The sequence below is a fragment of the Bemisia tabaci genome, chromosome 7, assembly GCF_918797505.1.
Source record: "Bemisia tabaci chromosome 7, PGI_BMITA_v3".
Classification (NCBI taxonomy): Eukaryota; Metazoa; Arthropoda; class Insecta; order Hemiptera; family Aleyrodidae; genus Bemisia; species Bemisia tabaci.
In genome coordinates this window covers 12,578,115-12,601,379 of record NC_092799.1, presented here as the reverse complement: position 1 = coordinate 12,601,379, position 23,265 = coordinate 12,578,115, and the positions used below count along the sequence as shown (strand labels likewise).

Sequence of the window (23,265 nt, the reverse complement as noted above, 5' to 3'; positions counted from 1 at the left end):
CTTGGGAAGTCGATTTCTCGAAGCAAGTCCAAAGATGATGTATTTTAGTAAAGAGTTTAACAAAAAACATACTATTGTCCTTCCACAGTTCAACCCCTGTATGGCTCCCTCTCCTGTGGATGTCTCACTTACGTTTTCTTGACATTTTTCCATAGATTGCAAGATAGAATATTCTCCTCATCTCTAAAATTGATTCCAACATCTTCCAAATTTTTTTCATGTGTTCTTTTGAAATTTTCCCAGGTACAAACATCTTGTCAATGAAATACAATCCAAAGAATTAGATATTGAACAGTTACGTAGTGAAGCAGCGCTCCTCTCAGAATGGGCAAAGAACGACACCGCTGAAAAACAGGTCGAAAGTCTGTATAATCGGTGGCAAGTCCTTGCAACCGGTTTTAACAAACGCAAGTTAAGTTTGGAATCCGAGATCGAAGACTGCTCCGCTTACCATCATCTACTTCAAGAAACCGAGAAGTGGTTGCTGCAAGTTTCGTTCCAACTGATGGGACATAATTCCCTCCGCATAAATAACTTAGAACACGCCCGACAACAGATTGCTCAGCATGACATATTGCTTGATCAAATCCAAAAGTGAGTATCGTTTTAAACGAGTATCTAAGTAAATCAACAGTTTTCTCTCTCTTTCAATATATGATTAAATGAAATGTTAGTCAGTATTACATGTTATAGAATGGAATTATTGAAATCTTCAATTTGGAGTTTTGCACGTATCCTTGGTAGGATTAAACAACTTTATCTCAGTGAAAGTGTAAATTGTCAGTTTAATTTTATCTGATTCAGTAGCTTTTTTGAGTCAACAGACATGATTAAAAAGGAAATTCTGGGGAAAATCTTCCTTGCAGGTTTTTAAAATGTTGAAATCTTCACTCTTAATGAGTGCTGTTTTTGAGTGCAATTGAGTAAAAGAAGAGTAAAAATTTATGAATTAATAATCTTTTTGAAGCAAGGAGTTACGTAGAAAGAACATATCCGGATTTTTTTATCTTGCCTAATGGAGCTGTCTGACATTTATTGAGGAAGAAAAACTGTCAGAGGGAATTTAAAGAAAAATTGCCTTTGCAGCATCCTGCGCGATGAATAAGTGCAAACCCTAAGCTCCGATTTGTGATAATATTTTTTGTAATTGATGAAGGTTGAATACGTTTTTTGGATGAAAGATGTAGCGCAACTTTTCATGAAAGGATTATTTTTAGTAGATTGTAATTATTTTTAATCGATATGTTTTTCTTTTTTTGTAGGTACCAAACGGTCCTTGACGACCTCAAATCTAAAGGTCTCATTCAAATGGAGCGTTACCAGGAATGCGGTCCGAAGATCGAAAAACAACTGAAAAATGTCCAAGAAAGCTATAATTCCCTACTACAAACAGCACTGCAAATCAAAGGAAGATTGGACGAAACTTTAGCCAAGTTCGAGCAGTATGAGGAAATCCTTCAAAGTATTGCTGACAACCTTGACATATGGGAGCCCGAAGTAACAGAGCCCGCCAAGTCATCTTCAGATCTGAACGAAGCAAGAGAAAATGCAGCAAGGACAAAAGAACTAGTAGACAAACTTCAGGGAGAAAAGGCAAGACTTCAACAAGCCCTTCAGTCTTGTGAGGCTGTTGCTGTCTCTTCATCTCCTCCCACCAGCCCTTCTGATTCATCACCTCCGCCAACATCAGAGAAAGAAATGGCCGTACACGCTAAATTGGAGTCATTTATAGATCAAGCTCAAGAAAAACTAGCCGCATTGACAGAGTGTTTGGCAGCCTTGGAAGAAGGAGCTCAGCGGAGGTCTAGTTTAATCGAGTGGATATCATCTCAAACAACATCCGTCAACGATTGGAAATCCAAGCCATCAAAATTAAGACCAGAAACTGCGAAGACTGAAATAGCAGCCATGAATGAGCTGCTCGGAGCCATCTCAGAAAAGAAATTGGAAGCAGCTGCCCTTCAGGGTCCTGAGGAAGATGATATCGATTCGAAACTTGAATCTCTTGAGCAATTGCTCCTTAATGTTTTGAGCAAGAAAGAAAATGATCAGAGTCTAATTGCAGACTATCGTAACGTCGTCGCTGCCGCTCAGAGCTGGTTCGACTCACTGCTGAAGAAATTCAAAGCTCTTGAAAAGGGTAACGGATTGGAGGTCAAGCAGAAGCTCGCTACACTCGCCCAGATTCAGGCAGAATTTGATACGGACGCATCGAAAAAAGTTGATGAAGTTAATAAATTAGCATCAATGGTCATAGATGTTGTCAGTAATTTGGACTCCCAGCAAATCGAAGAACAGGTGAAATCTGTAGAGAGACGTTACAAAGACATGACCAAGCGCTTCGAAAGGAAAGCGCAAACTTTAGAATCATTGAACAACAATCTGGAGGGAGTAAAAAGTGAGATGGACCAATTGAATACTTGGGTGAAAGCTCAGATCGACTCTCACCAAAATCCGCCTCCTTTTGGCTTTAAGCTCGAAACTCTGACTGAATTGATTCAAAACCACAAGACCTTGTTGAAAGAAATCGGAGGAAAGCAAGCTCTCTTTGGATCTATCAAAAAGCGTATCAAAGCAATAGAAGCTGAGCTAGAGCAGTCAGAGCTGAGAGATTTGGAAAGTGATCATATCCAAGTTTTAGAAACTGCTATAAATGATTTGAAGTCAGTAGCCAATGCTCAATTCCAGAAAATGGAACAAGGGAAAGAGCCTCGGGCAAAATTCAAGGAAAGTCTCAGTGCGATCCAAGAATGGTTGAAACAAAAATCAAGAGAGGAACTTATCGGAGCAACAGAACCTCTGAAGCAGATTGTTGCGGCTGTTCATCTGAAACATAACAAAGAATTTGAGTCTCAAGTAGTTGAGTATAAAAATTCACATCTCGTACCTCTTCAGAAACAGGCAAATGTGCTGTCTAAAGAATGCGATGAAAGCGCTAAAGAAGAACTGAAACAAATTGTAGATGATGTCAGTAAACAGTTTGATGATCTTGAGAAGGCTGCAAAAGATGCAGTCGATAAAATGTCAGTTGTCGTGGAAAACAGATCAAAATTTGAAAAAGATGTAGATGAGTGTCAAGAGTGGCTGAACCAAGCAGACGTAGCTCTTTCAACTGATGTCAGGACCAAAAATCTGGATTTAATTCAAGAGCAGCTGACTAATTATGGCAAACTAAATGAGGAAAGTGTAAAGTATGCCAACTTCATCAGTGAATTGGAAGCAAGAAGTGGAGAAATGAAACTGAATGAGCCTGATAGATTACTGGTTGCAGAACAAATCTCTCTGCTGCAGAGTAATCAAGCTCGAATCAACGCGCTTATCAAAGACCGCCTTCTCACACTCGGTAGCGCCCTGGAAAAATGCAAACAAGCTCACGAGAAAGTCAATGAAAGTGTCAAACTGTTTAACAGGATCCAATCTGACATGAAAAACTTGTGCCGGCCAATCAGCCGCAATGTAGAAGACGTCTCAGCTTTAATTAGTTCATATCAAAGTCTTTTAGATGAGCTGAAGGCATGGAAAAATGGACTCGGCGATTTAGAGGGCATTGTTGATTTGCAGTCCATTATTCAACAACAGGAGGATATGATAAAGCAGATTGAAGATCAGATTGCTCGGCTTAAACAATTGTTGCTTCTGAGAGAGCAATTTATTGCTTTAATAGCGGATATTACCACTTTCATTACAGAATATACCCCCATTATAAAGAACATCGAAACGTCAGGACTTCCTGTGCAGGACCGCATCAATAAGTATGATGAGGTTATTGCCAAAATTCAAGAATGTGAAGGCACTTTACTCGCAGCAACTGACAAAGGTGAACAGATTGCCAAAGATGGAGCTGCATCAGATCGCAATAGTATCACTGATCAACTTCATGGATTGAAGCAGCAACTTCTGACACTTCGAAAAGCAGTCGAGAAACAGAGGCAAGCTCATGAAGAAACAGCGGCTGAACATATCAAACTGAATTCAGAAGTGAGCTCAGTCCTGGACTGGCTTCATGCGCATGAAAATGAAATCAAATCCCGTCCTCTTCTAAATTTGGCTGTCGAGAGTGTAGAAGAAGCGCTCAAGGCTCATGACATAATGGCAACTGAAATCCAATCATACTTAGACCGAATTCAATCCATTGAAAATTTGGTCAAAAATGACGAGGGGCTTCCCAGTAGCCTAGTCGAACAACTCAGTGAAGCAAAATCAGTTCTAGCGGTCTATCCCAAAGAGTTAGAAATGAGGAAAAAATATTTTGAGGATAACTTATCGTATCGAAACGATTTCTTTTCATTGATAAACCAGTTTCATGAATGGATTGAGAAAGCTCAAAAGAAAATGGATCATGGGACGGAGAAGATCGATTTTGAAAATATTGCAGCTGCCTTGGAGGAGCATGAGGTCTTCTTCAATCAAGAAATGAACACCCGTAATCTGGTGACTCAAGATATTCAAAAAGTTTCTGACCTTATCTGGCCATCTTTGCCGAACCTGGAGCAAGAGGAACTCCGTCAAAAGCAAGAAAATTTAATCCAGTCGTTGAAAAATACTCATAACCTTGCAAAATCTAGTCAAGCAAAACTTGAACAGAATGCAGAGCTATGGAAAGATTACCTAGAATCCATCAAAAAAGTTGAATCTATTCTCTCAAGATCTGAATTTAAGGATGAGCCAGTTCACAACCTAGCCGGAGTCCATTTCAATGTTCAAAAGTTAACACATGCCTTAAATGATGTGCAACACCAGCAGCCGGAAATGGATCTCTTACAAGAACGGGCAGGAGAGATAAAACGTGAAGCTAATGATTCTAGCAAACAATCGGTCGAAAATAAAGTGACTGCATTGAATGGTCAATGGTGCGCCCTATTGGAGGGTTTGGAAGCTCGCAGAGAAACTCTACTCAAATTGGCTCAGCACTGGGAGGAACTTGAGACGAAGATGCAACACTCAAAATCTGAATTGATGAATTGCGAAGAAAAACACAAGCACTGCGATCCTGTTGTTCGATCTTATCAACACGCAAGCTCATTGAAACAAACTCTACAGGAATTGTTGGCTGAAATGGAAACCTTCGAACCACTTTATCATGAAATCAAAAACTTATCAACACCAGTCGTTGAGTTTCTGAATGAGATATCTCCTGACGATGCCGGAGAGTTAACTGCCAATATTGAAACGCTGCATGCAAACAGCCAATTGTAAGTTTTTCTCCCATTTTTTCTTTATTTCCATCCTCTAACTTCACTAACTCCTCATTTGTGTTTTCAAATTATTTGTTGCGGTTCAAAAGTTTCTTTACTCGTGAAATTAAATAAAGGGCCATTTTGACCAGTAGGAACTCAGAGGAAGAAAATACTCAAAGGAGAAGAATATTTTTTCTCGTTAAAGTCTAATTGCTGTGCAACGTTGCGCTAAGCACCATTTTAGCAATGACTGTCAATTAAACCTGGGCATTTTAAAGAGACAATTCCTAGAAAACTATTAATTACAAAGGTTGAAACCTCACAAGAAATTTCTTGCCATACAATTTGAAAGAGTTTGAATATACTTAAAAAAGTTTTTTTTTGTTTTTGTTTTTTTTAAAAAAGAATGTTAACGTTTCGAAAATATTTTTAGAAGACACTCAGTATTTTTAGTAGGCAAATTTTTCTTAAAAACATATAAAAGAGGGTCCCTTCTTGGTTTTCAACAGTTTTTTAAGAAATTCTGAAGATTGCTTTCTGATAGTCGCTCTGCCCTGAGGATTATCCTAGGGATTAGGGACAAACATTACCCCTAATTACCCTACCAGACTATGCGTATCTCGTTTGCGGTGTTTGAAAATCTCCACTCTCATTTTACTTTTTTGAAAGAGAGCAAACCAATATCGTTCTTTGAAATTATCACAGAGATTTCTTTGCACGGAGAAGAAAAACCTGTTGAGTTTCCAAGAATTGACGTTGAGTAGTTTTCCATCTAAAAAATAAAATATGACAGGAAGTCTGCAACATCACAAACCGAGATACGTCGTATAGTAGAGACCCCAGAAATTCGTTCGAGCGAATTTTAAAAAAGTCGGCTTCAAGCACTTGGACCAAGTTCGGAGGCATTATGGAGTTCCGTTGATTTTGAATATGAAATCGAGAATTTCGCGAATTCGCCAGTTTACACCACGAATTCGCGAATTTCGACGTAACATGCGTTGTAGCTTGAAAATTCGTGGAAAATGATCTTAATCGTGTTCGGAGCCGCTGATTACCTATTCTAGTGAGCGAGACGCGGGAAACTTCTTGAAACTTCGGTTTCCGTTTGAATTCTTGATCTTGATTTTTATTTATCTGAGGAAGAGTTTCCAAACTGTACCTAAAATAAAATAGATGTGGTAGCTTACCCTCGATCACCACTCGCCACTTAGTAGTGGGCTTACTTCAAATTACGAATTTTCCACTATGGCCAAAATTCATACCAAAAAAAAAAAAAAAAAACCGTATAGAAAATTCGTAATTTGAGATAAGCCCCCTACCAAGTGGCAAGTGGTGATCGAGGGTAAGCTACCACATCTGTTTACCATTGTACCTCGATAAAAATGACAACTATCGCACGTTGTGTACCTAAAATCTCTAAATCCTCATACTTTCGTTTAAACTAAGAGATGAAAAGAAAACACACGTTTTTAGCAAGAATTGGGCAGTTAGTAGCGAGAATTTTTGGATTTTTAGTGAGAATTTTAGGATTTTCAGCGAGAATTCGAGAAATGCGGTAAAATTCAAGCATGAATCTGGCAGTTTTCAGCGAGAATTTTGTGATTTTTAGCCAGAATTTAGGTTATTATAAATCACGAGAAAATGGAGTCTCTATATAGGTATGGTGATTTCACCGTCGATATTTGAAATGAACATGGTCATAAAGTTGGCAACGAAGTCGGCACTGTCTATTCCATCTTTTCAATAGAAAATTTGTAACGTCTACCTAGCACTTCTTTGCAACGCCTTTTCAACGTCTCCCTTTTCACTGTTCTCGCAAGTGTGCAAAATCGTGTTCATTAAAATCGCCTTCAAAACGACCGTTATGTAACAGATGTGCAACAACAATGTCTATTGCATTTAATGAAACGGAAGGCGCATCATAGTAAGATAATCGCGAAACGCGATAATCATAATTCGCAGGTCACTAGGTTTTAACCTTTTGAGTCACACCTCCTATGATTTTCAACTTTGGATCTAATTTTTCCAAGAATCCATTTCATTTGACTTTATGTTTGGGTCCATCATGAAATTTAGAGGCAAATACACGTGCAGAAGTACTTTTTTTTCCCTTCATCACTGATCTTGAGGCAGACTACCTTGGATGAACTTCGCGTAAAAAGGGATTGTGAGGGTGGTGTCACGATACCTAACTGGAATAGTTTTGTCGCCGTAACAGGCAACACATTTTTCGGTCATATTTTTAGTAGAAATGATAATCACTCGATTTTTTTCGCATTAATCTTCAGAGGGTTGCGTATTATATAGCTTTCTAATGATTTATCACTCTACTTCTCAATTAATATTAAGTAAATTCCAAAAATGTGCTGTCTGTTACGCGGTGAAAAGTTAGCGTAATAGGCAGCACATTTTCGGCCATTTAAGTATTTATTAAAATTGAAAAGTAGAACGATAAATCTTTGAAGAAAGGTTATAACACGTAACCCTGTGTAGATTGATGCAAAAAAATTCGAGCGATTATCATTACTACTAAAAATATGACCAAAAAATGTGTTGTCTGTTACGCGACAAAACTATTCCAGTTATCTTGAAACCACCCGCAAATACCTGTTTTTATTCTAGATTACCCTAAGTGAAATGTTTTCACAACTTTAATTACATTTTTCCCAAAATCACGATTTTTCAACCTCCAATTCAGTAACTCTCCAGAAAAGCCAATTATGGGATTTTTGGATGTTCTCACCGGAAAACGGTGTGGTTTCACTGAAACCCCTCAGGGTATGCATACTTTTCTCAGATTTGTCTTTTTAACTTCCAGTCAGTCCCCCTTCTCCCCAAGAATTTCGGAATCTAGCGACAGCGGTCGAATGAGGCGAAATTCAAAAAATGCCGCCCTATAGACGTGCCAAATGTAAGCACGACCATTGGCTAATGCATATTTCTACTGATTTAGCCCGCCAAAACGTCTAACCAATCACGGCTCTTTGCATACACGACTGAAAAATGAGGTTAAGTTTTTGTTTATTTAGCATCAATCGCATATTTTGAGATGTTGCAAGTGATAACGTGATAAGAGCGTGTAAGTCACTCCTCATTTTACTTCATGACCAAAGCAAGTGAAACAAACCTCAACTACTCTTTCGTCTCTCTCATCTGAATGTCAAATAATATTCTAGTAGCAACCGTACGTCAAATAATCAAATGGCTGTATCCAAGTCCAGGCAAGTCGTGCTGTTCCAGCACTCGTCCTTCTCCAAAACTATTCATGCGTCTTAGCATTGCGAAGATCGCGCTTAATTTAATTAATGTGCTTAATTTCCAAAGTAGATTTCCACATCTGATTCCGTTTTGTCTTGTTCGCGATTGACCGTGAAATTGTGGAAGATACTCTCTGCAACGTGAACCTAATCGGGCATCCTCATCGAATTCGCAAAAATACGCAAAATACTGAGTGTTTTAGAAAGCGCAAAGCCACGAAAGTCGCAATTTGCATGCCGCGTACCGTTCACGCTACACCAATTCGCGCGAATCTGCGAATACTCTCCAAGAAGCGCAACCATATAACCGTGACTGCTCGCAAAGGTGCGATGGCACGCGACCGATATATTTGCGTGTCTATACCTCCACGTGCCGTGCCCGCAAATATGCCCGCTGAAAAAGTCCGTCGACAAAAGGGAAACTTTTGGCCAGTCGAGTAGTTACGTCGCGTCGTCGCGTCACGTGAAATTAAACGCAGTCCAACGTCATGAAAAGAAAAAAGGAAAACTTTTATCGTCACCTTCCGGCCAAAGTATCACAAGCGTTTTGCAACGTTTAAAAATTTCCGCCGCCATATTATTTTTTTTACAGAGAAATATTGTTCAACTAAGCTGTCCGAAAATGTCACTGAATTTTCTTTGTGCTGCCGATAAAATTTAGTGAAATTTCCAAACAGATTCAACCAACAATTTCTCAGTACCTAAGTAAAGAAATAAAATGGCGGCAGAAATTTTTAAACGTCGCATGGCGCTTGTGATACTTTGCCTGGAAGGTGACGATGTAGTACCAGTAGAAATATTATATCTTCGCTACGATCCCCTCGCCTCTTTCCCCCTCCAAAAATGTGTTCCCGAAGCAATACTGCCGTTCTACGGAAGAGCGCCGTATGGACCTTCAGGCGTTGCCAAATTTTCCTTGATAAAACACAAATTTCCTGGTCAACCTATGAATATTTTTCTTCCGATTTTTCAGATAATTTTTCTCACAATTCGACCGAAAGTTTCCTTGAAATTGAACATTTTATCGAAGGAAATGTGGCAATTCTCGAATGTTTATACAGTGTTCTTCCTCAGCACGGCAGAATACATGGTTAATTGTGATTTTTGATATTATTCGGCATTCTTTAAAATTACGTAGGTAACTCCAAAAATCGGGGTTTCTCGGCGAAAATCGGACGCGCTGGGCAAACCTGACGTCGGATTGAAAATTCCCTCAAAATTGTGCAAAATTGCCTCGCAAGGTACCTTAAAGGGCGTCCTGGAAAAAAAACTGCATATAAAAATCCTCTTTGTAGAATCTGAAATCTGTAGTCAAACATACCCTTCCGATTTGAAAATCGCGAGAGAAGGAGTAACCCCCCGTCCCCCTCCCCAAGTAATCCCCAGCGGGAGGGAGGGGGGTTCGGCCCCCTTGTTTCATTGGATTCCTTAGGGTCGCTTCACTCCACGGAAATCGCGACCCTAAAATTCAATTTTTTGCCGTTCTCGAGATGAAGACAGTGCGCGGGCGGTTTGGAATGGATCACCCTGTAATCCAGCAACCTCTGTTGCCAAATGCCACGAGGCGTTTAAATCTTGTTATCAAACATCGCTGACAACACCGCGAAGTCTGACAACATCTCGCGCGAAACCGTCAACTTGGTCAAATCATGTCCGCATCAATGTTGCCGCTTACACCTAGATCCCTTTTATTTTCTTATCTGTAAAAGCAACATGATACGAGTTATTGACGAATTTTACCGCAGAGCCGGCAACGCTTCACGTCAGCTGTTATCGCGCATGCGCTATCATATTATATTGCCTTGTCAGTCCCTTCTCCCGCGACAGCCGCGACTTTAGTTTGACTGTTTTGTTTTTACCCCTCGCCCATGCCGTGGCCATCATTCGTGTTTATTTTGGTAAGTCAGTGTGCCCCGTGAGTCGCGTCGATTAAACGTTCGTAACTCTGTGTTGTGGTCAGTGTTAAACTTAATCTCTTATTTTTAGAACCGCGCCGAAGAATGATCTAACGTCGTTAGATTCCGCATCAGTGAAATTCGACCCCTTGCAGAGGGATTAGGTGCCGGATTCTCATGACCTGTTGGTCATTTCTCAGATAGTGAGTTTTCTACCTTTTCTTTTGATTGACACGAACAGGATTCAATGTCCTCGGGGAAAAAAAACCATCAGCACATCAATGTCAGTCAGTTGAAAGCTCTGATCTTTCGTTTTCCTTTCCTTTTAGTACCTATGTTCCAGTCGATTAGAACGCACTCTTGTCATGACTGATCCAGTGGTGTGATGAATCAGTGGTTGACAGCCCAGAATTGACTTAAGAATGACAACTGTTCCATTTAATACATACTGATAAAGTATCAGTCAGCGCATGCACCTCGACTAATCAGTAGGTAGTCATGAATTGGGTACGTTTACTCAAAGAAGTGATGCTAAGGTTTTGTTTAGATTTTCCCCGAAATGCATCCCTGTGGGTTGGATTTTATTCAGGAACAAGCAATGGAGAGTGATGAAATACCCATGCATTAAATAGGTACATGTTTCCTTGCGAGCACACAAGTTATCTAAACTTCCCTTATGGCAGGACTTTCACTAAACTTTTGGTTCTAACTTCGGAATTCAATAATAACATCCTTCAGCTAAATCTTGCAAGAAGACAATATTGATGGTTGAAAAGATGGCAACTGTTTCACAATGTGTCAGTGAGACTTTGATGATCAATTTGGATGAGAGCATTGAAATACTGAAGATCTGTTTCTCCTTTTCAAATAGCTGACTTTCCTTTGGTTTGCTATGAACTTAAGTAATGTCGAAAACTGTTGTTGGAGTGACCGTCCAACTTGTATCTAATCAGTTCTGGTGAATTACCACAGTCCCAGATTCTACCTATTGCATTTTAAAATGCAAATGTTCAAGCAATGTTCCCTCATTATTAAGACTATTAATTTTCTCTCTGAGATTTCACTCGACTATCCTTCGCCTACCCCGGATAATCATTTACTCAATATCTCCTCAGTCATTGATGTACCACTCTGAGTGTAAACATTTTTGAAGATGTTATAATCTCCAAACGCACTCTTTAAATTTCCCATCTTCACAGGTAGACAATTGTAGAAATGGAGGCAGTGTCAACCATATTTTTTATTTCTAAGTACCTACCAAGTTTTTCATTACAACCCGTAAGATGATGTCGCTGACTTGTTAGTGAGGGAACTTGAAAAAGGGTACCATCCTCAATTTCATTTAAGCAAGACATATTACTTTTTCCAAAGTATGCAGCTCTAAAGTAACTCATTCTTGTAATTGGAGGATGAAAATTGACTGACACTTTATAGTTTCTCTCACTTCTGCCTTGAGTTTCTTCAGAGTATTATTTTCCTTTTTTGGGAAAATTGAATTTTCTGGAAGGAGTTTCCTCTAACTTGCTTTATAGGCTTCACAAGCAGAGGACATTCCCATGCAGCAAGACAAAATTTGAATAAAATGCTTAAAACGTTAATGCTCTCTAATGAAGGAACAACCTGAGGACCTTTGAAAATACAGAGACAAGTAAAACTTTTCAGTCAGCATCTGAAAATTTTTGAAGAGGTCAGAATTTTCCTGTAAAAACCGGTCTTTTTTTAGATATTCATTTCAGCAGGCCTCTAGACCAGGTATAAATTGAAGCACTACATAATATACTTTCTCTTCAGAAGTTCAGGAAACGAACGGATCACTCAACGAGAGGCCTGGAAATCAGCTCCATAGCAAGATATACCTCAGTGTTTTCAACTCACACTTGTTAAATGCCTAAAATACCAATGGCATCATTTGTCTGATCCAACTTCCATTTGATCTGTGTGAAAAATACTCGTCAACATCTCATTTAGGAGTTTATTCCAAACTTTTTGTTGTGTGAATTGTTTTCTGTGTTAGATTTTGAAGAAAAAACAAGTGACATTGTATTCTAGTTCAAATCTTCTCTACTGGCCCATTCCTTAAATATTTGCCTTCACATGATCCATTTTTAGCCCTAAGTACAGGTATTATTTGTCATCTGAATCAAATTTTTAAAGAAACAAATATCATAACTAACATATCCATTAAGTGTTTCTGAAAAATGTCGAATAACCTGTGAATCTATGAATTCTCCCAGAATTACAATGTCTTGTGTATCAGGAAGGAATTGATGAGTTCAAAAGTCTACAAAGTAAAGAAAGAACTTTCAAAGTAAAGAAAGTGATTTTTACCCTAAAGAATATAGGTAACCGTTTAATTTTCATTCATGTGTACTTTCTCATCTTTTTTTTAGGGAATTCATAATTGTATTTTTTTGGCTCGCGAAACTTAGTCGCTACAATTGTTTAACGTAATATTTATTTGTTTATTTATTTGCTAAAAATCTTTCCAGGATGGCATAGTGAGATTTTTGTAGAAAAAGTCCTAACCCATCTTAAGTAAATTATACATTTATGACTCTGATAACCTTCCTAATAGCTACAATGCCTCTTTTTTTATCTTTCTTTTTCTTTTCTGGACGGAATGTTTTTTCTTTCTTATCTAAGGAATAATTTAAATCTCATAAATTTCATAAATAGAAGGAATTGGGAAAGCAGTATTGTAGTCGTGATGCTGATGAAAAAAAAGAAAAGCTGTGTTGACCTCCGATCAACATGTTTGAGAATTTGCCAAATTCAATCTGAAGGCCTAGCCAGCTTATCTATCTTTAGAATTCACAATTACCCTGTAACTCCCATTCCACCTCTTTTCCTCCAAAATATCTCTCTCCATTTTTCAAATAACTCATACTGCTTTTATTTCAATTTGATGAGCAAATAAATAAAGCATTAGCAATGCTTCTTTGTGAGAATAATATAATAGGTCCATGAAGACTTATTTTTTTGTTCAAGGCCTTGCAGAATACCTTCTTCATATCCAAGTATAATTTCTTCTTCTTTTTCCCCCTTTCTCTTCTTTTTCTTTTCCTGCCAAAGGGACTCATGGATGTTTTAATTAATATTTGGGGGGGGGGTGAGGGGGGGCTAAGTTGGGTTTGGCTCACTCTTTAAAATGATATGCAGCACCCTAAGACCTCTTATTCAGACTAATTTTTAGTAAATCATTAAATTCTTTGTTACCTTAAAGTCAAATTATTCATTTCTTCCCTAAAGCAACGGCTAGGTTAGTACTTCAGTGTACCTACTCTACGCATCAAGCAAACATAATGTATACATCAGGTATATTCTCCTGAAATTCTCTCTGAAATTTGATTTTTAAAGAGTAGGTAAAGCTATTGACTCCAAATAAGAAGGAAATTCCAGGAATTTCTTGTCACGGTGGAAGTTTTACTAGTTGCAGACTCAAACCAATCATTAGTGCCAGATATGCTCGATAATGAGTTGGATCCAGAAATGCATCAGTGTTAAAAATTTAAATTTTTGTTCTTTAATCATATTCCATTTTCTCAGGCTTGTAATGACTTTATTGAAAGTCTCAAATGCGAGGTCATTGAATGCTTTACTCTAGATATTATTTTGCCCTATTTTCAACCACTGTCTGAATATTTTGTTGACAGATTGGCTGAACAAGTGAAGAGCAAACTCCATAAAGTCTCTGAAGCAGCTGATAAAATCGAAGGCGTCCAAAAAGAAATCCAGTCTCTGAAAGAAAGCATCTCAGCATTAGAATCTCAAGTTGAAAACCTCTATGTATTTGGTGAAGATCAGTCAAAGGCAGAAACAGATGTCCTTGTAAGTACTTGCATACTGTTTGTTACTAGGAATGGAGAATTTGCATGCAAATTTTAATTGCTTCAACTGAGAGTGCTTAAAGAGCTGATTTTTCAGTATTTTTTATAATTTTTTCTGCAATGGGAAACAGTTCAAAAATAGATTTAAAAATAAGAAAATGCAGCACCTAGTGATGTCATCTGGTGGCATTTCCCATTTAAACGCATGTATTTTTGAAGATTAGATCATTTTGTCATATCTCCTCCAATAATTCGTAATGCAATGCCATAGAGGGTTAACATTTGCAGGCAAAATGGACAGTCAGTGTGCATGCGTGCACTGTCAGAGAATACTGTCAGGAATATGAGTGTGACAGTAGCCTAAAAATGGTCAAAAATAAATATATCGGTAATTTTGGTTTCATTATATGTTTGACAAAAGTAAGAGCAGAAGAAAAAGTAAAAAAGTCGAAGACATTTACTGAGTCAATTCCAATAATTTTTCAATTACTTCATTTCCTGTGTTTGTGTTCAAAAGCTGTTTCTAGTAAAAGAGCAGGAAGAAACTTATTTTGACAGCATTTTTCTTCTCGTGAATGATCTCCTAAACTCTATCATTTTTTGTTCAGGAACTAGAGTCAGCCGTATCTAATCTCATTCAACAAGTTGTCACTCTAAGTTCAAACACAAGGGAATCTTACGAAAATTCTGAGCAACTTCTACCAACGGATTTAGCTCAAGAGGTAAGCGATGGATTTTTAATTCTTTTTTTAGGTGGTTTTTCCCTTAATAGCCTAATCTTCCAATAATCATTTTTTATCTTTTGCTGTTGTTAATCTCTGCCCGTTTTTTCTTGTTATGACTCATTTGAACTGTACTTCATGCCAGAACTACTCTCATTTTCTCCAGTCAGGAAAATAACTTTAAGTATTATTTCTGAAGCCTTTGGTATTAGAACCCGTAGATACCATTGCTTGGTATGTTTCAATAGCTTGCTGAAACAGTTTATTTCGGAGAAGAAAAGTTGAAATCGAAAATAAACAGTACACCCAAATATTCTACTACTTGTAAATGCAAGAAGTTTAATAGAAGCACAGAACAAAAACTGGAGTAAAGTTTCTGAGTCGATACGATTTCAAGTTGTTGTTCTATAGAAAATATGCAATTGTAGAAGGTGCGGAAGTGTCAGCATGGATTTCCGGGGCTCTCATATTGTATGCCTCACCTTGACTGCAGAGCAGCATCGCATCACCTATTTTGTCTTAGAAAATTTTAATCAGTTGCTTTCAGAGTTCAACCTAACCCCTGGTTATGTTTATAATATTGTACTTTATATTATAAATAGATGATAGAATTTCTATGACAAATCTGTGAGAACCAAAAATTTGTATCCTTTTTCTTGAGGAATGGTTGGACATTGTAAAAAAAATCTAACAAACCAGGAACCTACCCTTGATTTTGAGCACACTTAGGATGCTATTTAATGTGTGCTTTTTTCATTATTTATATAGCTAACATCCTTGGAATTACTGTCCGAGAATCTTGCCAGTAAGATGGAAGAGAAGAGAAATGAGCAAAAGAGGGCCAGAACTGTCCGATCAGATTATGAAACAGACATCAAAGATATTCAAAATTGGATATCTGATGTAGAGCTCAAAATTGATGACACATCCGTCGAACCCCTCAAACTCGATGAGTATATCAAGGTTTGTAATAATTCAATTTGTTTTCTTTACTTCATTTCCTAGGTCTCCACTTCAACAGAAATGGTCTGAATTCAGATGCATCATTTATTCAATTAATTTATCAGACCTCCCTCTCTTTTTTTCCCCTCCGAAAGTTTGATGTTTTGTTTGTCAGCCAACATTGCACTGGTTTTTACCTTTATGTGGATTATTGAACAACCTGGCAATAGGCCAATAGACAAGATCTGAACTAGAAAAAAAATTGTCTGTTTTCTCTTCAAAATATTGCATGCCAAGCGATTCACACAACAGAAAGATCAGACATTCAATTCTGAACAAGATATTTACAAGTATTTTTAACACAGATCACATAGAAATATTTCATGGCAGAATGATTTCATTCCGTTCAAAAGACGTCTTTTGCATTTTTGCCATTGAACCAATGTTAATCGTAAACACGAACATCTTGTTTATTAGTTGATTTCTAGACTCCTTATCTTACAATATTCCTTGTGAATTTTCCAAGAGCAAATATGCAGTGCACTGCTTTAATTCATGTGTTCTCCAGTTACCCATTAAGTACCAAGCCAGTGACAGCATTTTTAACCAGTCCTCATGAATGGCATGCCAGCAAATGTTTTTTTTTTGCTCTAAAGTAGTTAGTAATCCTTTCTGATCTTTCAGACTGGTCTTGAAAGAAACTTTTTCTGCTAATATGCCAACAGACCTTTTATTATGTTCCTCAGATACGTGTAATCTAAAATTTTAATGGCATAATTACTTTTCTGAATACAGGAGATCTCTCCTCAAGTTTTAACTATGAGTGATAAACTGTCAAATGCAAAAAAGAATGGTGAAACTCTTGTGAAGAATATTCGTGAAGAGGATAAGAAAGAACTCATCCTCTCCACTTTGAAGCAGAGAACTGAAGATTTTGATCGATTGAAGAGTAAAATTGACGGCAAAAAACAGCTGGTAAGTTTTTTATGTTATCCATTAAAAAAAAAAAAAGATTAGTTGCATCATTTTATCACCGTAATAATGAAGATTTTTCCAGATTTGTTGGGAACTGCTGAAAGAGGAAAAAAAAAACAATAATCCAAAAAGTTTAAGGAACAAGAAAGTGGCTCATCAAAAAGTGACATTCCATCATTCAATGTCTTATATCAAGTTTCTAAGGGGTGGAATTACCTGTTGAGCTCTTGAAGTGTTGACAGTTCTTAACAAAAGAGTTGCCATAGCAACAGGTGAACTTAACTCTACTCCTATTGTGGCAGGTCTTGACACTATTAGGAGCATTGATTTTGTATCCCCCATACATTTGTTCTCCAACAGAGCTGAGTATGTTAGCTTCGAGCCGATGGGCAAATTTGTTTTTTCAAGAAGGATGGATAAGTCCTAGTCAACTGTCCATCTCATGATTTAATTTTTGGTGTTCTCTCAGCTGGGAGGTGCCCTGGACTCATGGCAGCATTTCGATGCACTCTACAACTCAATTATGAAATGGAAGGAAGAAAAAGTGAAGCTCCTAGAAGAGAAATTTGAATTGAAAGAATTGGCACAGGCCAGGAGCAAGCAACAGCTGTTCTCTGTAAGTACCTAAATTTCGTGCTCTTAAATTTTGATTATATTCTTTGCCACAACCTTTTTCTGTGAATAGAAAATTGGTATCATAAGTAATTGCAGGGTTGCCTGCGGTCTGAAAAATCAGGGAAGTCAGGAAATTGGCAGCGACCGTAAAAAGTCTGGGAATTTTCACAAAAAGTCAGCGATTTTAATGTGTTCGCATTTAGCAGAAGTGAGTGTAATTCAAAAGAAAAAAATTCAAAGTGAAAGTTTTATTCGATTTTCAGGAAAAGTCAGGGAATCCGACAATTTTGGAATCAGGGAAAAGCAAAAATAGTTAGGGAAAAGTCAAAGAATTTGGAAATGAAGTAATTAGGGCAACTCTGTAATTGGATAGTATTTTGCTGAAGAGAATCAGTGCGATTGCAGTGTCATGATCAGTGTTTTGTTGTTTTTGTAAGAGGATGGATACATTCTTGTCACAGAAACAACTATGTATCCATCTCATGCTTTAATTTTTTGTGTTCTCTCAGCTGGGTGGTGCCACGTTACAATGTTGTTGTTTGTGCATCTCTATTTTTATCTTAAAAATTTCTGTCAAAAGCAAATAGTCTTTACCTCAGCCAAAAAATTGTTAATTTTAAATTGTCTAATGAAATTTTTAGTTTTGAAAATAATTATGTGAATCGTATCACTGTGAATATACTTAGTAATTTTTAAAGAAAATAATAGTTGCAAAATTTTGAAAACACTGTAATTGCGATAGTTCTCTTCTACTAAATGTGCTCCAACTGAAGGACAGAAAGTTAGTACTGTTGAATTACAATTCAGATTTTAAACATACAAGCTAAATGATTACATTTTGAATCTAATCCCATTGATAAACATTTCCTTCTGCAGCTTGAACCATTTTTGTGACTTTTGAATTTATTTTAGAACGGAGTTTCTGTTGACGCTCTCCAAGTAAAATCATCACATTTAAAAGTGTCCCTCATCTAATGATTATTATTATTTTTTTCTTTCCATTGAAGAAGGTGTTTTTAATTTGGGGAGCCCATGTCATTTTCATTTTTGATATCTACTATAGTTTATTCTAAAGGTATAATACACAGTCTCAATCTATCCTGCAGCCTGATAGTTGAAATTTTTTGTTTGTCGGGACGACATAGATGACATAGGTTAAAAGGTGGAGCGTGATTGGTCAGCTATGTCTTATTGCTGCTTTGTCATGCCTATGTCGGGTTGAACTTACGACAAGCTATCGGTACCTCTTAAGTTTACGACAGTATGTCGTCCATTCCACTTGACAAAGGCACTACAAAGCAGCGATAAGACAAAACTGACCCATCACGCTCCGCCTTTTAACCAATGTCATCTATGTCGTCCCGACAAACAAAAAATTTCAACAATCAGGCTGCAAGCATTGGATTAAAGTTGGTTTTTAGTCGTGCGGCGAAGCCGTATAGACTCTAGGTTTCGCCGGAGGCTAAAAAGTGTCCACACTTTTAGGCTAAGTCCAAGAGGAGAATTTTCGAGGAACCCAGTAACATATGAGGTATTGATATCGGTGCATTTTGGCCCAATGGAGATGTTACATGTGCGAGGAATTTGCAATTTGACTGTTGATTCTTGTATAAAAGTTCGCGAGGAACACAATGGTGCCACTGGTTTTCTCTGAAATCATCTTCCATGCTCAAAAAAACCTCTCAAGTTGAGGCCAAAATGGAGGGGATATCCCACCCTACCCTGAGAGTCCACGTCTACATGAAAACAAACTCTCCATGCAAAGATAGGGAGCAAATACATTAGCAGGGTTGCCGTGTATTCAGTTTTGGAGTCCCCAGATAAATTGGTAGCCCTGTCAAAGTATTAGCTCCCTATATTTGCATGGAGAATAGGTCTTGATCTAGGCTTTGACTCTCAGGGTAGGGTGGGATATTCCCTCCATTTTGGCCTCAACTTGAGTGCTTTTTTTGAGCTTGGGAGATGATTTCAGAGAAAACCAGTGGCACCATCGTGTTTCTCGTGACTTTTTACACAAGATTCAACAGTCAAATCGCAAATTCCTCACACATGCAACATCTCCATTATGCCAAATGGAATTTCTGATCATTTAGCCATGGTTTGGTAGCGTTTAGCAATCAACTGTGACCATAATGTAAAGAACCCACACAGGTGCCTTTCGGCGGAATGTCGCCCTATGGCATTCTTTATCATCAAGTCACCGTTGAACATTCGCTGTTTAATAGCGTTCAGCAACCAAGTATAGCCAAAATTTTCAGAACTCATACCTCAGATGTTCAAAGAGTGTTAACTTGTGTCGCCAAATGGAATTTCTGATCATTTAGCTATGGTTTGGTAGCGTTTAGCAATCAACTGTGACCATAATGTAAAGAACCCACACAGGTGCCTTTCGGCGGAATGTCGCCCTATGGCATTCTTTATCATCAAGTCACTGTTGAACATTTACTGTTAAGTAGCGTTTAGCAACCAAGTATAGCCAAAATTTCCAGAACTCATACCTCAGATGTTCAAAGAGTGTTAACATGTGTCGCCAAATGGAATTTCTGATCATTTAGCCATGGTTTGGTAGCTTTTAGCAATCAACTGTGACTATAATGTAAAGAACCCACACAGGTGCCTTTCGGCGGAATGTCGCCCTATGGCATTCTTTATCATCAAGTCACTGTTGAACATTTACTGTTAAGTAGCGTTTAGCAACCAAGTATAGCCAAAATTTCCAGAACTCATACCTCAGATGTTCAAAGAGTGTTAACATGTGTCGCCAAATGGAATTTCTGATCATTTAGCCATGGTTTGGTAGCTTTTAGCAATCAACTGTGACCATAATGTAAAGAACCCACACAGGTGCCTTTCGGCGGAATGTCGCCCTATGGCATTCTTTATCATCAAGTCACTGTTGAACATTTACTGTTAAGTAGCGTTTAGCAACCAAGTATAGCCAAAATTTCCAGAACTCATACCTCAGATGTTCAAAGAGTGTTAACATGTGTCGCCAAATGGAATTTCTGATCATTTAGCCATGGTTTGGTAGCTTTTAGCAATCAACTGTGACCATAATGTAAAGAACCCACACAGGTGCCTTTCGGCTGAATGTCGCCCTATGGCATTCTTTATCATCGAGTCACAGTTTAATAGCGTAAATAAGCAACCAATGGTGGCCAAAATGTCAAGACTCCAAACTGGTGCTTTTTGGCTGAATTTCGCCCAATAGGATCTTTGATGATTTATCAGTAATGGTTGATGTTTATGTTGATTAATTATTACTGTCTGAAAGTGAATCCTGTGGGAGAATATTATAGGGTTGGTTCAAACAAGTTTTAGAATTTTTTTCCTTAGCGCTAATGGACCCTAAGGGACAACTTCAATTCATCGAACTAAAAGTTTTTAATTTTTAAACCATTTTTTAACTGTCGGAACTCACTTGACCACATTATATTCATGATGAATTTAAAGAATATCGCTGTCAAAAGTTGAGTTCTCCTTCAATTTAGCACTTTTTGTCATTACCTTAAAGACCATACGGAAAGTGCTAAATCTACGGAAAACTCAACTTTTCACAGCGATATTCTTCAAATTTATCATGAATATAATGTGGTCTAGTGAGTTCTGACATTTAAAAATGGGTATGAACATTTAAGGCTTTATTTTCCTTGAATTTAAGTGGTTTTTCAGGGTCTACGGTAAGAAAAAAAGTCTAAAACACGTTAAAAGTTACTTGAACCTACCCTATAATGTTGAGCTATGACTTCAACTTTCATGAACCCTTACTTGTGCCTTTCAGCTTGATTTCGCTAAATGGAATTATTTATGATTGAAGTCGTGGTTGAGTTTACTATGCTGATAAAATATCATTGGAAAATTTAGGTTTCACCATCATAGTCCTCTACGAGGGCTGTCCCAAAAGAAACCGGACTTTTGTCATAGAAGGCGAACAGAGCGTCGTAATGAAGTTTTCTTGGGCTTGTTTGACAGCTGATAAGCTACTGAAGATGCTTGTTTTTACAGAATGCAAACATTGGTCTTGGTAAGGAAACTACACGCTTTGGAATAAAGGAAAGTCAAACGCGAGTTTGGATTTTTGTCTTTATTTCAAGAAAAATTTAGATACAACTTAAAAAAAAAAAACCAGGTTTTAAGTTAAAAACTTCGTTGCTCTCTTATTCAAGTGCTTAAAAATAAGGAAATCAACATTTTAAGCAGCTTACCAAGTCATCACCTATCCCCTTCAAAATATTCGCCAGCTTTGTCGATGCATTTTTGCCACCGTTTCTTCAATCGGGAGAAACACTGTTGAAAATCCGCAGGTTTGAATGATCGCAATTCCTTCAAGGTGAAACCGTCAACCGAGAATATTACAATGGTGTTCTGAGACGATTACGCGAATATGTCCGCAGAAAAAGGCCCGAGCTTTGGAGAGAGAATTCCTGGTTTCTGCATTACGATAACGCACCTGCCCAAGCATCCCTCCAAATTCGCGAATTTTGTGCAAAGAATGCCATGAGTGTCCTCCCTCATCCCCTCTATTCACCTGACCTGGCTCCGTGTGATTTTTTCTTCACGACTTAAATCTACCTTGAAAGGTCGACGTTTTCAAACCATTCCGGAAATTCAAGAGAACACCTTGAAGGAATTGCGATCATTCAAACCCAAGGATTTCCAACAGTGTTTCTCCCAATTGAAGAAACGGTGGCAAAAATGCATCGACAAAGCTGGCGAGTATTTTGAAGGGGATAGGTGATGACTTGGTAAGCTGCTTAAAATGTTGATTTCCTTATTTTTAAGCATTTGAATAAGATTGCAACGAAGTTTTTAACTTAAAACCTGGGTTTTTTAAAGTTGTATCTAAATTTTTCTTGAAATAAAGACAAAAATCGCAACTCGAGTTTGACTTTCCTTTATTCCAAAGCGTGTAGTTTCCTTACCAAGACCAATGTTTGCATTCTGTAAAAACAAGCATCTTCAGTAGCTTATCAGCTTTCAAACAAGCCCAAGAAAACTTCATTACGACGCTCGGTTCGCCTTCTATGACAGAAGTCCGGTTTCTTTTGGGACAGCCCTCGTAAAAATAACCATCAGCATTACTGCACCAACCAAAATCTAGCCCAAAAAAAAAAATAGTTCGGCTGAAAAAGTGGGAGAAGTTGGGATGTGCAGTCTCAAAATAAAAATACCTAGCTGTGATTGGACATAGCTTTGCTTTCATTGAGACTTTCAAATTTTATGAATAAAAAACAGTACGCATTTAGCAAAAACAGTTAGTTTTGTCCTTACCTGTAGACCATACAAAAAGAGCTAAATTGAAGGAGAACTTAGCTTTTGACAGCGATGCTCTTCAAATTTTTCATATACCTGTACAATGTGTTCTAGTGAGTTTGGATGGTAAAAAATGGTCAGAAACATTTAAAGCTTTATTTTCCATGAATGTAAGTTGTCGTTCAGGATAGATTCTGACGACTAGATCCTTACTAGAGTAAGGAAAGAAAGTCTAAAATTGTTAAAAATCACAGAAAAACGCGAAAAAAGAAAAAAGTCGGAAAAGGAAGTCAAATTTACATAACAATTAAATTAACATAAAAATTTCGTAAAAAGTATTGGAAATTACGAACAAATGTATTTACGTAAAAACTGTATTAAAAAGAAAGTTAATTTTAATTAAGAAAAATAATCTTGGTAAATCAATTTCTCACGTAAATTTGACTCAAAATTCATTTAAAAAACAGGGCCGGATTCACCTACTTGCCGCCCATGGGCCGGATTTACCTACTTGCTGCCTATGGGCCACCTGTATTTTGCCGCCCCCTTCTCATTCGTTTCGAAACATCAATAAAAAACAACTTAATCGGCCCGAAACAGTA

General features: G+C 37.7%; 1 protein-coding gene across 2 annotated transcripts in view; it reads left to right on the top strand.

The window, feature by feature from the left end:
* The window catches only part of LOC109035280 (uncharacterized), a 250,496-nt gene that overhangs the window by 126,927 nt on the left and 100,304 nt on the right, over nucleotides 1-23,265 (top strand). For both annotated transcript variants that reach the window (XM_072302795.1, XM_072302794.1), the window contains 7 exons: nucleotides 244-594; nucleotides 1,263-5,192; nucleotides 13,983-14,157; nucleotides 14,765-14,878; nucleotides 15,647-15,841; nucleotides 16,616-16,795; nucleotides 17,265-17,411. In XM_072302795.1, the coding sequence (XP_072158896.1) occupies nucleotides 244-594; nucleotides 1,263-5,192; nucleotides 13,983-14,157; nucleotides 14,765-14,878; nucleotides 15,647-15,841; nucleotides 16,616-16,795; nucleotides 17,265-17,411 (5,092 nt within the window). The remainder of the gene's footprint in view (nucleotides 1-243; nucleotides 595-1,262; nucleotides 5,193-13,982; nucleotides 14,158-14,764; nucleotides 14,879-15,646; nucleotides 15,842-16,615; nucleotides 16,796-17,264; nucleotides 17,412-23,265) is intronic.